Below are 16443 nucleotides of genomic sequence, written 5' to 3' on the forward strand. Positions count from 1 at the left end.
CCACAAAATCAGGACAACTAGAATCTGTCCTTCTTCTTCTTTTTAGGTGTCATAGTTCTTGCTATATCATAAGGCCTCCTAGTCAATTTTAACTGGCATGGAAAATAAATTTATAAAAATGATACCAATAAACCAGAAAGTTTTAGGTTCAAAGTATTTCTGGACATGGATGTTTAAGGAACCGGTTGATGCCAAAACTAATTGTATTAATAGTGAATTTTTCCATAGAAAGGTGTCACCAAATCTAGCATAAAGTCTCAGACAACAGATACCTCAGATTAAAGAATCAACCTTCATCTTGGGTGGTGGGAGCCCAGACTGAAGTCAGCTCTCTCTATGATTTGGAGACTTTCACAAAGTGTGTGACACAGTCACCAGACTTTATAAGGCAGCTATCAGTCTGTTTTAACAAACTCCTTGGAAAGAGGGCTCGTTTTTTAATGTGGAAAAAATGTAGAATGTAAAACCTCAAATATTTTCACCAGACAGAACTCACATTCCTTAGCCAGCCCAGCTGGAAGTTGTTGTCAAGGTCGCTGTTTGTCAAAGGGCTCAAGCAGAAGGAAAAGCCTCATTCTGTTGTTTTTGTAGCACCTGTACAGTGGAGCCCTGGTCCATGCCTGTGGCTCTTTGGTCTGACACATGACTCCTCAGGAACACACAAGTAAATACTATTTAATGGTAATCTCACAAATAGTCCCTTTAGGGCCACAGCTAATGTAGTGCACTTAAAATTAGGCATGTGCTCAATTATAAAGTTACTATTGAATCAGAGGCTTTGGGGGCTGAAAATATGATTAAGGAGTATTTCAGCTTAAGAAAAGCCCCTAGATTAAATGTTGAGGGATTTTTTTCATATAAAGCTCAGACATATCATATAATTTTAGAATATTACTTTCATTTTAACAAGCTTGTCCAAGCTATAAAGTTGGAAATGTCTTCAAATGGTGTTTAAAAAGAGTATACTTTTAAGATTTCAAAGAAGAAGAGAAGTCTGCACTCAGTGCATTAAGAAATCCAGAGATTTTTTCCAAGCATTTTGTTTTTCTTAGTCTAGAGCTTTTTAAGATCCAATTAATACATTATTATTCAAATCAACCAGAGTATTAAATGAAATAATGTTGACTTAGCCTTCCTGTAACTTTATGTTTCATGACAGTTATCCCAAAAATTAATTAGATCTTCTTGACAAAGCAAATTGGTGATGTAAGTGGTGCTAGAAGTAACACTTTGAGTGGAAGCTACTCAAAAATCCCATCAAGTGTTACCATAATGAGGTGCCAGGAGTGTTCCTGTAATTAAAATGTGCTGAATTTGGCTGTGGCATGGGCTGACCTTGCTATTGACTCAGGAGCTGTGCCCACATGCAGTGGATGTGATCCCTGCCCCGGGCTGAGCCTGTGTAGGCTTCCCTGATCTTCAGTGGAATTTCAATGCAGTAGTGAGCCTGAAGTCAGCACTGGGAAACCAGTGCATGGTACAGCTTGTTGAAAGCAGCTCTGCAGATTTTCATGCCAAAGCAAGATGTGTGATGCAGCTGAAGTACTGGGACAGCAGGAACAGAGGGAATAGGAGGGACAGTGCACATTGACTAACTTTTCTAGGTTATCAGTGGAGAGACACTGGCACTGCCAGAGGCTTTGGGTGGGCTGCTTCATGCTGTCTCTCTTCATGGACTGTGGTGAGAAGCCAGGCAGAGCAAACAGCAAATAAAAGGAGAACCATGGGCACCTAAGCCAGCATAATAGGAATACCTTCTACATCTTCACCAGCACTTGCAGTCACATCTGACCCCTTCCAAAAACAAATGTATTCTTTCCTTATAATCTTGATGTCTTAATTAATAATTAAGCCTCTAAAATGTGTAAACAAACTTTAACTTTATGAAGATTTCAGAAAGATAATCCAAAACCTTGATGAAACAGGTCTTTATAAACAGAGTCCTCTCTTTGCCTGGAGGATACTGTGTATTTCACATAAGGAGGTTATTTGTAAAATTGGTTCTGGTCCAAATTTAGCATTAGCTTAAGCTTAATGAGCTGTGTAATGTGCTTACAGGTAAATGCATGTTTAGACACTGTTGGAAGGAAAGAAAAGAACACTGATGCAGAATCATGGGCTCATCAGACTGAAGGAACAATCAAGGGGTGCAATATAGTTACTTGTCACCTGAAAGTAATCCCTGTTGCTGTTCACCACTGACTCATTATTCCAGTGGGAAGGTGACATGGCTGTGGAGGCAATTAGCCAGGGCTGAAACCTTCTTACTCTCTTTTAGCAAAGTGCAAATGGAAACATAACTCTGAAATAAGTTCTTTTTTTTTTTATTCTAGACATGATTAGAACTTTTTACCTCTTTTTCTGAGTCTTTACACATATAAGTAAGCTAAACATGCAACTGCTGGATGGGGAAGTATTTTCTTCTGGTTCTTGGGGTTGTATATAGAATGTTGACTTGTCACTGAAAAAAATCAATCTCCTTCAGAAACAGAACATATTCATCTGAGAACCCAAACTTTTCTAATCCAAGTTTTCTTCTCTTTTTTTTCTCTCCTTTTTTTTTTTTAACAAAAGTCAGCACTTTCTACAGAAAGCTAATATTTGTGAGCGTTTTGGACTAAAAAGATTTTATTTTCTCATATATTTATACTCTAGAAAACTACATGAGCACATTATTATTTTGTGCGATTTGTTGCTGAGGTAAAGCAGGAATAACTAAGACAGTCAACACTCGTCTTGGTATTGTCACATGGATCTTTGATCGTTTGAATCTCTAAGGAACCAATATGTGGATATATATGGTATCAGTGGTTCACTGCCCTTTCCAGTGAAAGGACTTTGGATCATTAAATGCAGCTGGAAGGAGATACTTTTAAATCCTCCTAAAAGGACCCAGTTGTTCACTTCAATGTGAGTTAAGCTGTGATGCTCATTTCTGTAGAATGATGCAGATTCCTAAGGTTTCCAGGATTTGAAGGAGAAACTAAATAAATCCATCTTATTTAATTTGGCTGAATACTAGTAATGACGTATAAATTATGTTTATAATTCTTCTTCTTCAAGAGGACCAAGATACAAATGGTTGGAGGATGAGAAAGCACTCATGGGAGTCATCATATGTGTTGGGACTTCTTTCCTCCTGGCATTCTTTGCTGACAGATGCTGGCAGCAGCAGCAGTGAGAGGAGATGCTGCACCAGGTGGACTCTCTGACCCAGTATTTGTGCCCTTGAACACGCTGGTGTTCACTGCAGTGCTTTGTATGGCTGCAGACCATGATGTGTGAAACACCTCCTAAAGAGACCCCGCTTCTCACTGCTGTGTGTTAGAGCTGACACCACTCAGTACTCACCAAACCAGACTTGCCTCACTTGATTTAGAAACACCTGATTATTTATTTGCAAGTCCTGCCTCCTGCAAACAATTGCAGTACTCATGCAGTACTCAGTTCAGTACTTTGCAAAATCCAAAAGAGGGGACTGAAAATAAAACAGATTATACACAGAAAGGAGAAAAAAAATGCCAAACCAAATATTGTAGAAAATGCGGTTTTTAAATTTGAAGGTGGAAAAGGAAAATGTAAAAAAAAAGGAAGTTTTGCTTATCATAAGGTTTTGCTTTGTAGGTAAATGCATCCCGCCAAGAAACCAAGCTGATGGAAGAATGTGACCAACTCATTGAAATAATCCAGCAAAGACGGCAAATAATTGGAACCAAAATCAAAGAAGGAAAGGTAAAAACTTTTCTTCTTTAGTTCACAAGTAGGTCAACACTGTTTCCTTTTGACTGCAGCTTTTTTGACTGCAGATATTATTGGTAGAAATCTGTAAAAGTCCTTATGTAGTTCTTGGCTACTGACTGATACTTTCATGTAAAGAATTAAATCCTTGAAGACTAGTACTCCAGACCTCAACTGTTTATTGGCTATTTCTCTTACTACAGGTGATTATGGATTTTAAGGATAAAACCAGAAATTTTGTCATACTTGGTAAATGACAAATTATGTCCCCTTAATGTTTCCTTCACTCTGTTATGTGCCTGACAGTATTTCCCCCAAAGTGTTAACGTTCACAAAATGTCACAGCATATAGAATCATGTCTCACAACTATCTTCTTTTTTTTTCCTAGGTATTTTATCTTTTTATTCAAATACTATCACACTAATATTTTGTTCCAGTCATTGTCATTCATGAGGATATGAAATCTTAACTTATTTACAAAAAAAGATATTCAAAAGTGTGAAAGAAATTAAATTTGGTGTACATTTCTAATTCCCAAAGTTCCGTGATTATTAGTAGCAAACACATTGAGCAGGAAAGATCTCTGATACTCAACTTTCAACATATTTTTCTAGCTAACTGTTAACTCAGAAATGCATTAGAGTTTAATTAATGTTTTTATTTTCTAGGTGCAAGGTGTTTATGTTTAACTCCTAAAGTAACTAAGTCAGATATTCATTCTTCTTGTGTGGGAAAAGCTCGGGAAAAGAATGAAGTCAAGAGCAGGTTAAATGGTTCATGTGGATGTCAAGATATTCCAATTAACTTGAAATGAAAACTCTGTAGGCAAGGGCTAACTTAAACACGTTTGAAACCACAGGTCCTGTACACTGTGTGAAAAACCTGAATTTCCTCATGCTGTTAACAAAATGTAATTCCTTCAAATAAAATAGATGGCCTTCATTTTTGTTTCAACTCCTTTTCTCTATGCAGAGAGACCAGGTGTGCTACCAATGAAGTAGAAAACCTACCATTCATCTGGATTTGTGCAATATACACATTGCTTTTAAAAACTCTGTTGCTTGCAAAAATTATTCTAATTTCTAAATGGAAGATTTGTAACACAATTGATGCCAAATTTGTTTGAATAGAGCTGTTATCAGAATCTGTCCCCATTCTTTGTTCTATTTTGTTGAGCTGAAAGTTACATCAGTGGAGGTCCAGTCAAGGTCTGGAATGCTTTGACTCAAATGTTATATATATTAAAGACTTCAAGGTCTCAAGAGACCGATGTGAAAAGCCACAGGAAGTTCTGCCCAATGTATCCTCCTTTGAGAGGGCCTATGGCTAAGAGTCTTTCTGGAAGGGAGAGCATGGCAAATTTCTCTGTAGGACTCCAGGTGTGGCTACAGAGCTGGAAACACATACTAAGCTCTAGCTGTGCCTGCAAGGCTGCAGCTTCAGTTACACACAAGTCTGACCACCCTGTGCAGCTCCACACTTAATCTCACCTATCACCCAAACCCTACAAAATCCCACAGAACATGTAACAGGGAAGAAGCAAATATCAACTAGGTAAGATAATCCTTGTGCAGATGTCATTCCTACCATTGCAGAAGTGGGTGGGGACTGAGCGAGATGAGACTCTTCCTTTTTCAATTTATCATCTTCCTCTTCTTGAAGATAAAAGAAAGAATCAATCAAGTGAAAAATATAGTTCATATATAGACATCTCAAGTCATGACATGCCTTCTACTGCAGAAAACTCATAAGTTAAAATTTACTTCAGTTCACTGTTTGCTTGTTAATTAATTAGTAAATTAAGGGATGAACTTCTTAACACTGCTGGGAACCTTTCCCTGGTTAGGCTGTTGTAGACTGAATTGTGAACTCTGCAAATGCACAGTTACGGGAAACTTTGTGGCATTAGTTCATCCTAGAAGCTGATCAAATCATTAGCATTACCAAAATGTGTGCGTTCCCTGCATTTTCTTCTCTATCTTTAAAGACATACAAATATCACACAACACAAATCATTTGGCCAGCATCTTGTTCTGGAAAGTTTTTTTTAAATGTTTATTGTTTCTGTTGTCAGATAGCTGCACTAAAATACTCTCATCACTGCTTAGGATACAAATATTTCTGAAAGTCAAATCAGCAACTTCATAGCCTGTGCCCTAATTCCTGAGATTGGGAAAGTTATCTTGATTTTAAATTTGGACATTTCTGCCAACCCATTTGGTTGCTAGTTCCCTCATTTTGCATGTAACTGGGTCTTAATGGGCCTGTCTGAACTCCAGAGTTATTTTATTTCCTTCCTTTTTCTTACTCCTCTTCAAACTATGATCCTGATGTGATAACAAAGGGAAGGACTCCCAGACCTTTCAGGAACTACTGTAGTTCCTGAAAGTTTTGTTAGCCAACATTGTCTTTAAATGGAGGACTGTACCCTTCCCTAACCTTTTTGCTAATGATTGCAGTCACATCTTCTGTGTTTATCTCCAGCACATATGTTTGCAGTAATAACAATCAGCTCTCCAGCACTAGTGCTTTTGTCCAGTTAAAAATATCCAACAAGAAAACACCCTCTTTTACTTAAAGCACATAATGAGGTCAGGCATGTATTGTTAACAGAATTGAACAGTCTTTTTCTGTTAACTTTTGTTTTCAGTTTTCTTCTTTTTATGAAACTCAATAGAAAAAATCCAGTTACTCTATAAGTAGCTTTTAACACAGATCTCATAATTTCTGGGAAATGGTTATCTAAATAGACCTTAGTTATCATGTAAGCAGAAATTACCAGGAAATGACGTTCCTTCTGCTGGAAAATAGGCCAGCTGTGCTTGTTTTGGCTCTCCCCTGTTGTTTTCCATGTGGAAAATATTCAGGCAGAAAGGCTGTTCCTGTCCCTTATTAAAATGTTACATGGCTAGATGGAGTTCACCACAAAGCTTGTCACCAAAGCCATTTATCTTAACTCCTCCTTTGCCCAGCTTTACCTCTGAATTGCAAACCCAACCATGACTTGTGACCTCAGAGACATGACTGCTTTCCTGTGTTTCCACTCGAGGTGGTGAGGCTGAGAAAACTGGCTCAGCAGATTGCAAACTGCAAGCAGTGCATTGAGCGCTCGACGTCCCTCATCTCTCAGGCAGAGCAGTCACTGAAGGAGAACGACCACGCTCGCTTCCTGCAGACTGCCAAAAATATCACTGAAAGGTAAGGGAGATGTTCCTCTCAGTGAAAAGGAAAACCTCACTCTAAGGCAGATGTGTTGCCATAGTTGCTGTATTGTCTTGTCACATCAGAGACGTGGTCAAAGGCAGGGAGGTTGTTGACATATTCCCCCAAAATTCTACTTTGTGCTATACCAGATTGGGAAGAACCTTACTGTAGTCCTAAATCTAAACATTCCTTTGAGAAGAGGAGCAGTCAAAAAAGGGTGCAAATCAAGAGTTACAACAAGAACAGCATGCTCAAGTGAAAGAGTTAGAATGATTGCCAAGCAGATGTCTGATGTTAAATGCACTTAAAAAATGGGTTTATGGCTGAAATTCCTACTTCATGAAAAATTCTGAGACTGAGAAAGAAGTCAGGCAGTCAGTGCATTCATTAGAAGAAACTGGTAATGATCTTAATGGATTCATATTCTTCACAAAATAAAAAGCTACAAGAAAATGAAACTTGTAAATTTGTGAACCTGCACCATGCATCTTGAGGAGATGGAGATTCAACAGTCCAGGAGGTTTGGAAGTTACATCAGCTGTTGTGTTGGGCTCCTGGCTGCAGGGAATTTCTATTCCTTCAGGCTTCTCCCTCCTCTTCAGCATGCCAGATGTATCAAAGATCCCAAGGACAAGGACCGTGCTATCAGAAAATTTGCTCTGGTCTTCAGTGCAATGCTGTGAATGCTGAAACATACCCATTGAGTTTCAGCAGGATTTTCTGATGAAAAATATTCTGCTGGAATATCAGTTGTTTAGCAATCAGAATTTTTTAGAAAGGAGAATATGGACAACAAAGAAAGACATCAAAAGTATGGGGGTTTTAATTTTTTTTAAATAGCTTTTTTTTTAATAGTTATTTTTTTATTTCAGGGTTCACATTTCTTCATATTTTCCAGCCAGTTTCCCCAAATTCAAAACAAGAAATTCCCTGCTCCTACTACACATTTTTTAAGTCTTTCCCTTACTCTGGTGTGCTGCATAAGTCTTCAGCAAATTACCAATTTATAAATAAGCCAGCAACACTGGGTTCTCCATTACAGATTCAGAGAACTGAAAATCAGTTGAAAAAGACAAGGCCAGTCAAGGCAGTGGGTTATATGCTGTCTCTCAGACTGTGGTTTATATTCTGTCACCAAGCAACATTGTGGCATCCCAGTTGAAGCCAGTAGTAAAACTAGAATGAGTATCAAAAGCTGAAGGTGGGATCTGCCCTTTTTTCAGTGTTCAGCAGAAACAGCAGTAGGACAGAAACTTGTGGAGACCCAGGGCTTCCTAACTGACTACCACATAATATTCAGAGAAGCTCCATTTTGAACTTGTAAGCATGAACAATTGCATCATAAATACAATACTTTATACTTTCACAGGAGAGACACTGGGAGAGCAGAAATGAGACAAGCTGACATATGTCCCCAGTCAAAAAATTCTTGGCTATCACAGATTGTTGTCTGTAATGAAATGGCTGTGAACATCCTGAAAATCAGAGAATCATTCCAAGCAGTGAATAAAACCAAGGGTAAAAAAGATACCAAGTGCTTGCAGACAAATTGCAAATGGCAAAAGAGGCTAAATAGAATTATAAATTATTCCTCACAAGTAACTCTCTTAGTTCTCCTGTGGTGAGCAACATTTTGTTTGCTTTTAGATTGCTCATGTAAAGTCTCACTAGGGCTCTCAGCTCCAGCAGCTAAAGAAGTCTCCTGAAATCATCCTCATTGAATTTCTTCATCCACACATTTCAAAGTAATTGCAGTAAAATATTTTCTGTTGTAAGCACAACAGGTAACTGCACAAGCAGAGTCATTACATTCACTCTGATGATTAAGTTGTGCATTATTTGCAGTGGATGAAATACATTTATCCTAGAAAAACCCTTTCCAATCAAGTACAGTGTCAGTGTTTACAGTGTCAACAGTAGGCAGAATTACAGGACGAAATTCAATCCTCTGAACCTAATATGGTTCAGCAGGGTGTCTGAAATTTTGAATTGTTGATCTCACCAAAAACTGACTGTAACACGTGTAAATACAGAGCACCTTTTGCATTTCCCCTAAAACAGTCCAAAAAACCTGCTGGTATAAAATAAAATTAAAAAAAAATATCTGTCCTAGGATCTACTTTTAACTGAGTTCTACATTCACAGCTGCAGCAGAAACAGTGCTGAAAACTGTATAACAAGAATATTGACAAGGAAACCTCCTCAGCTCAGCTTTTGAAAACTATGCTGAACACAATGAGATGTACAGCTCTGGTTTTGACTTTCCTTATTGTATTTTCCAAAACTACTACACAAAATATATATGAAAAAATGCTCCTTAGTAAACATTCGTCCTGGAGTCATTTCAGTCCAGTCTACAGAAAAAGAATAATATGGGAAAATTTTAAATTGAAGCAATCAAATATTTTGATCAGACATGTCAAAAATGATATAACAGACATAAATTTCATAACAGATAACAGACATAGATTGCATGCATTGTTGTCTGTTTATCTCCAAACTGAAACATTTGCCCAGTATTTGTTGTATAGCATAAGGTCTAGTCATCTCTCTCCTTAAACCAGTCAAACTTTCTGTAAACACATCCAGTGTCCAGCTCTCCAGAAATATGCATTTGGTGAAACCAGGCTGGATGGACTGGAAAATGCAATTTTTCTTGTGAAAGTTCATCTCTTTATATTAGTACATCTGGACAGAGAAAATGTAAATGTAGCTCCTGAAATGAGGTAGGTGAGGAAACTTTTCCATTTTGGAGGAAATATAAGTATGCACACATGCTTTTTAGGGAAAAGGCTTTTAAAATAAACCATGCTGACATCTATTTGTTTTATCTCCCTCCTGTGCCTTTTGAAGTTGGCAGCAGTGTGCTGTGCTGAGCAGCTGAGGAGCTGTGGGGACTGCACCAAGCCCTTGGGACAGCAGTGCCAAGGTGTGCCTGCAGCAAGAAGCTGCTTGGGAAAACAAGGGTTGGGAGAGATGCAGCATCTGTCAGGATTGCTTAAACACAGCTAATTACAGAGCTCTTTCTTCTTTGGTTCCATGGGTGATTAAAAAGAAGAATTCAAGGGATTTTGTTATTTGGCCAATATTTTGTTAAAATCTTATCTGATACTGCATGATAGGCCTAAGTTCAGTAAAAAAAATAAAAATATTGGAGATCTTGCTGTCAAAAATAAAAGTGGCAGGACAAGTTCCTGAATTAAAACATGTAATTAAAATACGTATATAAGCTTTTATCAAGTTTTTTGAGAAGCTATAACAACCACATTGATCAAGTCCACCTTGATAAAAAAGTCATTGTGTTTTGAGTGCTAAAAGACATTTTTCTTTTCATTACAGGGTTTCCATGGCAACTGCATCCTCCCAGGTTCTAATTCCTGAAATTAATCTCAATGATACTTTTGATACTTTCGCACTTGATTTTACCAGGGAGAAGAAATTGTTGGAATGCCTTGATTACCTTACAGGTACTTTTTTTTTTTCTTGAAGTGCTACTATTATGTATTCCTCATAAAATAGTAGTGATAGGACTTTCTTCAGTTCTCCCTGTGGTTGTAACTTTGGCTGGTTGCCAGGTGCTCACTCCATCTCCTCAGTAAGGGGAGAAAATAAGATGAAAGCTCATGGGTTGAGATAAGGATAAGGAGATCACTCAAGAATAACTGCTACAGGCAAAACAGACTCAGCTTGGGGAAGATAAATGTAATTTATTGCAAATTAATTGTAAAAGTAGGACACTGAGAAATAAAAATAAATCTAACAAAAAACTTTCCCCCACTTCGTCCTTCTTGGGTTCAACTTCACTCCCAGCTCTTCCACCTGCTCCCCACCAAGTGGTGCATGGGGATGAGGAATGGATGTTGTGGTCAGTTCATCACACATCATCTCTGCCACTCCTTCCTGGTGCCCTTCCCCTACTCTGGCATGGACTTTCTCCCACAGAATGCAGCTCTACATGAACTTCTCCAACATGGGCCCTTCCAAGGGTGCCATTGTCCAACAGCTGCTCCAGAGTGGGTCCTTTCTGGCAGATGAGTCCTTCAGGAGTGGACTGCTGCAGTGAGTCCTCCATGGGCCACAATTCCTGTTAGAAACCTTCATCCCATGTGGTACTCTCTCTGCAGGCTGCAGCTTCCTCCAGGGCATACCAGCCTGCTCCAGTGTGGGTGCTCCAGGGCTGCTGGTGGACGTCTCCTGCACTGCAGTCTTCTGTGGGCTACATGGAAACAGCCTGCATCACCACAGCCTTCCCTGCAGGCTGCAGGGGAGTTTCTGCTCCAGCACCTGGGGCACCTCTTCTCCTTCCTCCTTCACCAATCTTGGCACCTGCAGGGCTGTTTCTATCACATTTTCTCACTCCTCTCTGCCCCCACTGCTGCACAGCCTTTCTTCCCCTTTCTTTAAAGTGCTATCACAGAGTGATCGCACTAGCGATGGGCTCAGCCTTGGACAGTGGCAGGTGGATCTTAGAACTGTCTGTGTCTGATACTGAGGCAGCTCCTGATCTTTTCTGACAGAGATAACTCTTGCAGCCCAGCCACTCGCAAAACCTTGCTGCATAAACCAAATACACTCTCCCTCTTAATCCTGAATATATTACCTCCAACAGCCCCAGAACACCCCAGGAAGCACTGGGGGCTTCAAACAACTGGAATGCATTTCCCACCTCCTCTCCTTGCATTCTTCACCACCAGAGTGTGAGGAAGTAGGTTTAAGAAATTATTAAAAGCCACTGCAGCAGAGTGCAGTGAAAGAACAGCTGGAGCTCCGCCTGGAGCAGCCAGAGGAGGGAGAGCAGGGACCAAGCCCTGTTTCCCAGGAGATGGATGCTCCAGGTGTTGCCCTGTCCCTTGGGGCTGCCTCCTTGCTGCAGCAGATTGCTGCCTGGCAGAGTTCCCATGAGCAATCAGAAGCCGCTCAAGCAATCAACATCACAGGCTCAGCAGCAAAAGATGTTTTCTCATGTCGGTGACTCTGTGAATTTCCCCCATCAAGAACTGGAGGATCTGGCTGTGTCTGGAGCTAGAGAGTGTGTGGTGTGCTCTGAGCCTGGCTGTGGCGTGGGATCTCCACCCTGCAGAGCCCCACCTTGCCTAACTGAGGACTTTGGCCTGAGGAAGCCCACAGGATTAGACCCTTACTGAAAGCCTGAGTAATGTGTAGTCTCAGAGTGTACAATGACTCACAAAGAGAAACAAATTACTGTAATTTAGGGTGTTTTGATTTCAATGCCAGAATTAGAACAATTCATTCCAGCTCAATTGAAAACAGAAGAGATGTGGTAGGTTTATATTTTGCAGCATCTTTAAGCATCTGCTGTTAGCAGCAAGAATTTGCAATGAAAGGCACAAAGCACTGTTGGAAAAGCATTGGAAAACACTTCCTGGGTCCATTCACTTGTCCCAGTTTTCAGAGGATATGCTTGTGTTAGTTCAGGAGAATGTGAGAATGCAGCCTCTGCATTGCTAACCACTCTCTTTTCCAAGCAGAGGACTGGCTTCTGGCTTTTCTTCAGGGGAAAAGCTGAGAAAGTTAGGGTTGTTCAGCCTACAGATGAGAGGGATCCAAGGAGACCTCATTGTGGTGTTCAGCACTTAAAACATTTTAGTAGTGTCTATTGAGAAAGGACATGGGGTAACAGATCTAAACCAAATGAGGGTAAGTTCATGGAAAATGAATTTAATGGAAAAATGAGGGTAAGTTCATGGAAAATGAAGTTAATGGAAAAAATCTTTAAAATGAAGGTGGTGAGACATTGGAGCAGGTTGCCAGAGAGGCTGTATAGGTCCCATCCCTGGAAACATTCAAGGTCAAGTTGGACAGAACTCTGAGCAACCTGTCCCTATTCACTGTCTGGAGATTGAGCCAAATGACCTTTGAAGGTTCCTCCCAATCCAAAGTATTCTCTGATTCTGTGATTCCATAAATAGTGAATAGATCAATACTGGGAAGCACAAGACTGGGTGCATGCACAGGGCAGCAGCACTCTGCTGGAGCTGTGGGATTCTTGCCACATCAAAAAGAGAAATTATATCTGCAAGGAATTTGTCACTGTGTGACAGGTAAGTACAATCAGTGTCTAACACATATTCAAGTAAATAAAACACAACAATAAAGTGATAAGATCAATTTCAGCTTCTTATACAGTACCAGTGAAATGTTATGTTGTCTGCCTCTCTCTAAATCTGCAGGAATTTTGCCATCATGTTCAGCCTTCACCCTAAATTTATAAAAATCCAAGGAAATGAAGGATTAAAACAAAAAACTGACTCATTCACCCTAACCTATCAATCGACCTCTAAAATAATCAGTCTTATCTTCCTTTATGATCAAAGAAGAGAAATAACCATCTCATTTTGAGGAACATATATTGAGGCACTAGACTCCATTCTGGAAGTTGTCTACTTCTCCCAGTTGTCTCCAAATAGAGGATAGATGTATTTATTCAAATGCAGATAGCTGTGGTTTAGATCTGTGAAGTTATATGAGGTTAATTCTGTCTAGCAGTCTGTTCCTGCATCCCTCAGGTCTTCTCCCCTTTGTACATCATATGTCAATATTATCAACTTAATTGCTGTGCACTGCAGAAAACGAAGGTTATATCTGTACCAAAATGAAGGGTTGTCTTGCTACAAAGATATTTTCTGTGATCCATCATGATGACTGTGTCATTTACATAGGTCCTTCTCTGCCTTTTTCCCAACTCATCCACAGCCTTAAAAAATTTCTCGCAATGCAGTCTAAGGAAACTTGCATATATATCAAGCATTTTAGTGGTTTTTTTCCCTAACAAACCATTTTTATCCTTGATGCCCAGGGAAAAACAGTTCTAACTGGCTTTTCTTCACATTAATAAATAGCATATGGGCTGCAGTGGTAAAATGCAAAGCACATGTCCAAATGATCTGAGCATAAAATGCAACCTATACAGACAGTTAAAATACATTCATGTAAATATATGTAAATAAGTATACATGAGCTATAGGTATACATATATATATGTGTATATATATATATATATATATATATATATATAATCCCAAGAGTAAAATGGATTTGATTATTCTCTACTGTTGTCCAGAAACTCCAGAGAAAGCTTTATATTACTCCTTTCAGATTGGTGCATGGAATTTTCATAGATCATAAACTGAACACTTTGTGACAGAGTGAATTAGGCTTTACTTTTATCACATTTCACAGTTAAGTAAAACAAAGACCATTTGTACATCCTAGCCATAGATCTATGCTGTGAATTAAGTGAAGAAGCCTACCTTATGACTGTCATCTGTACTGCTTCTGAACAAAATGTCAAAACCTAAATTCCAGCTTCATTATCTCTGCTGTCAGTTGCTTTTGAAACCATTGACCTTGGCTGTCTCCTGGAGATTTTTTTCTCCTTTGGTTCTTCCCAGTATAATATTTGTCAGATCTTCTTCAATCTCCATATCCCCAACCTTATCTTTCTTTCTTCCTAGGCTTTAGTGAAGAAATAAATTTAACTAGTTTGTGCTTATCATTTACATAGATGTCTGCCCAAAGCTTCTGCTATCCAAGTAAAATCTCTGGCATCTTTTTGAAAGTTGCCAACCAGACAGAGATATCAGATTGAGATATCAAGCTCAGTATATTAAAAGAATACTTTTAATCTTCATCTGCCTGTTCTATTCTCTCTATATATAGCCTTGATGTCTTTTGAAAGCATTCTTATCTTAACAGTTGCTCAAGCTCTTCATCTGGAAACCATCTTTCTCTAGACATGTATCTAGCTAGATCCAGGCAATACGTACAACTTGCAAACTCTCTGCACAATATTACTGTCATAAGGACTTTTTTTGTCCATTGTGAATCAAAAGTGCTTGGTTTGTGTCCTAATACTTTGAAATCAATTGCAGGAGCATCCATTCTTTGACCTTGCAATTTGCCCTACTTCAGAAATCCTATCTGAAACAATGATAAGTTTTTTTCATCCATCACTTCACCTATGACTGCACAAAGAAATATGTATTGCCTAGCATATGCCAGCAATTTTTTCACACAGAAACAACTTTGTTCTGGAAACTCTTGACAACCTGTCTTACTGCTTAACCCTTTCAGCACTGAAAGATCAAAGACCAGTTCCAGACAACGCTCGTGTAATCTCTTCTCATTCTGTTGGCTTTGAGCAGTCCTGGTCTGCCCAAAGACTGAGTTGAGATGGTTTGTATGTATGACCAAGCCCTTGGTAGTAACTCACACATGACAACTTAATAATACATAAAATTTGTATCCACATCTGATGGAACTGTGCCTTTCCAATTCCTCCTTGCTGATTCAGCCCAGTGCCATGATACAAGATGGAATCAGTAATGAATATTCAAAAGAGAGGTTCAGAGCAGCTCTGCAACTCCCTCACAGTCATACCAGCAATATGGATATTTCTAGCGCAATTAACTCAAGCAGATTGCTTAGGTCTTCTTTTAGGTCTTGATACTCAGTTTCAAAATCCATAAGGAATTTTACAAAGTCAGTCGCTGCATGACAGCAGGGAGAGAGAAACTGAGCAAACAAAATTAATTTGAGTTTTTTTAGTCTGTCTCTGTGACCTTGTGCTGAGAGGATTTAGATAGTATCTCAATAGACACCCAGGAGACGCTGCATTAATGCTGGAATTCACCAGGGAGAGGTGGCAGTGTCCCTAAAGTGTCCCTCAGGTGTGCAGACCTTGTGAGCCATCAGGGCAAAAGCCATGCAGATGACACAGAAAGGAAGGTGCCTTAAACTAAAAGGGTTGAAAGGGAGTAGTTATGCTGGTGAGATGAGTTACTCCTGAGAGCAAATTTAGAAACTCCATTTCTAATATTAGTCCCTTTAGGCATTTTAGATGTGGTTACTGACTTTTTAAGTGTGTGTACTCAGTTTTGAGCTAAAATGAAGTAAAACACCCTTCAGCAATGATTTTTCTGTCTTGTGAGAGAGTGTTGATTCACAAAACTGGTGAATGAAGGTCTGAGTGTGTGAAGCAGTTTCCACCCCCAGATATGTGCTCTGATCCTCTATGGAGAAGTGGATTGTGCCTTCCACTGCTGTGCTGGAAGCATGCTGGGCTTCCCCTCTGGAGCAGTGTGAAGCACACCCGAGCCAGGGAGGGGAATCTGCAGGAGCAGCCTTGAGATCACTGGAGTCTTTGAGAGGTTCCCATGGCACAGAGCCCTGTAACAGAGCTGGTGAATTCAATAATCCACCAAATCACACACTAAATGCAATACTGAAGGAAGCTAACTGGCTGAGGTCAATCTCTTTAATTGCATTACAAATTTACACTCTCTAAAGGAGGATGTGCTGTGCAATGATGAATTTGGCAGTCAGACAGCTACATTATTTTGTCATAGCAAAGCATCTGAATGTAGAGTTGCCTGTCCTTCTGTAGGAGAAGAAAGTGTATTTGTTTTATTCTGAGTAGTAGATGAAATGAATGTTGCCAAACAGCAGAATTAATGCAATATAGTCTCAGGTGAGTGTGG

The 16443-nt window shown here is 39.4% G+C and overlaps 1 protein-coding gene across 5 annotated transcripts in view; it reads left to right on the forward strand.

Moving 5' to 3' along the window:
• The window catches only part of MID1 (midline 1), a 240041-nt gene that overhangs the window by 205756 nt on the left and 17842 nt on the right, over positions 1-16443 (forward strand). For all 5 annotated transcript variants that reach the window (XM_063147795.1, XM_063147802.1, XM_063147780.1 and 2 more), the window contains exons 4-6: positions 3625-3732; positions 6789-6937; positions 10283-10410. In XM_063147795.1, the coding sequence (XP_063003865.1) occupies positions 3625-3732; positions 6789-6937; positions 10283-10410 (385 nt within the window). The remainder of the gene's footprint in view (positions 1-3624; positions 3733-6788; positions 6938-10282; positions 10411-16443) is intronic.

Source organism: Melospiza melodia, chromosome 2, assembly GCF_035770615.1.
Source record: "Melospiza melodia melodia isolate bMelMel2 chromosome 2, bMelMel2.pri, whole genome shotgun sequence".
NCBI lineage: Eukaryota > Metazoa > Chordata > Aves > Passeriformes > Passerellidae > Melospiza > Melospiza melodia.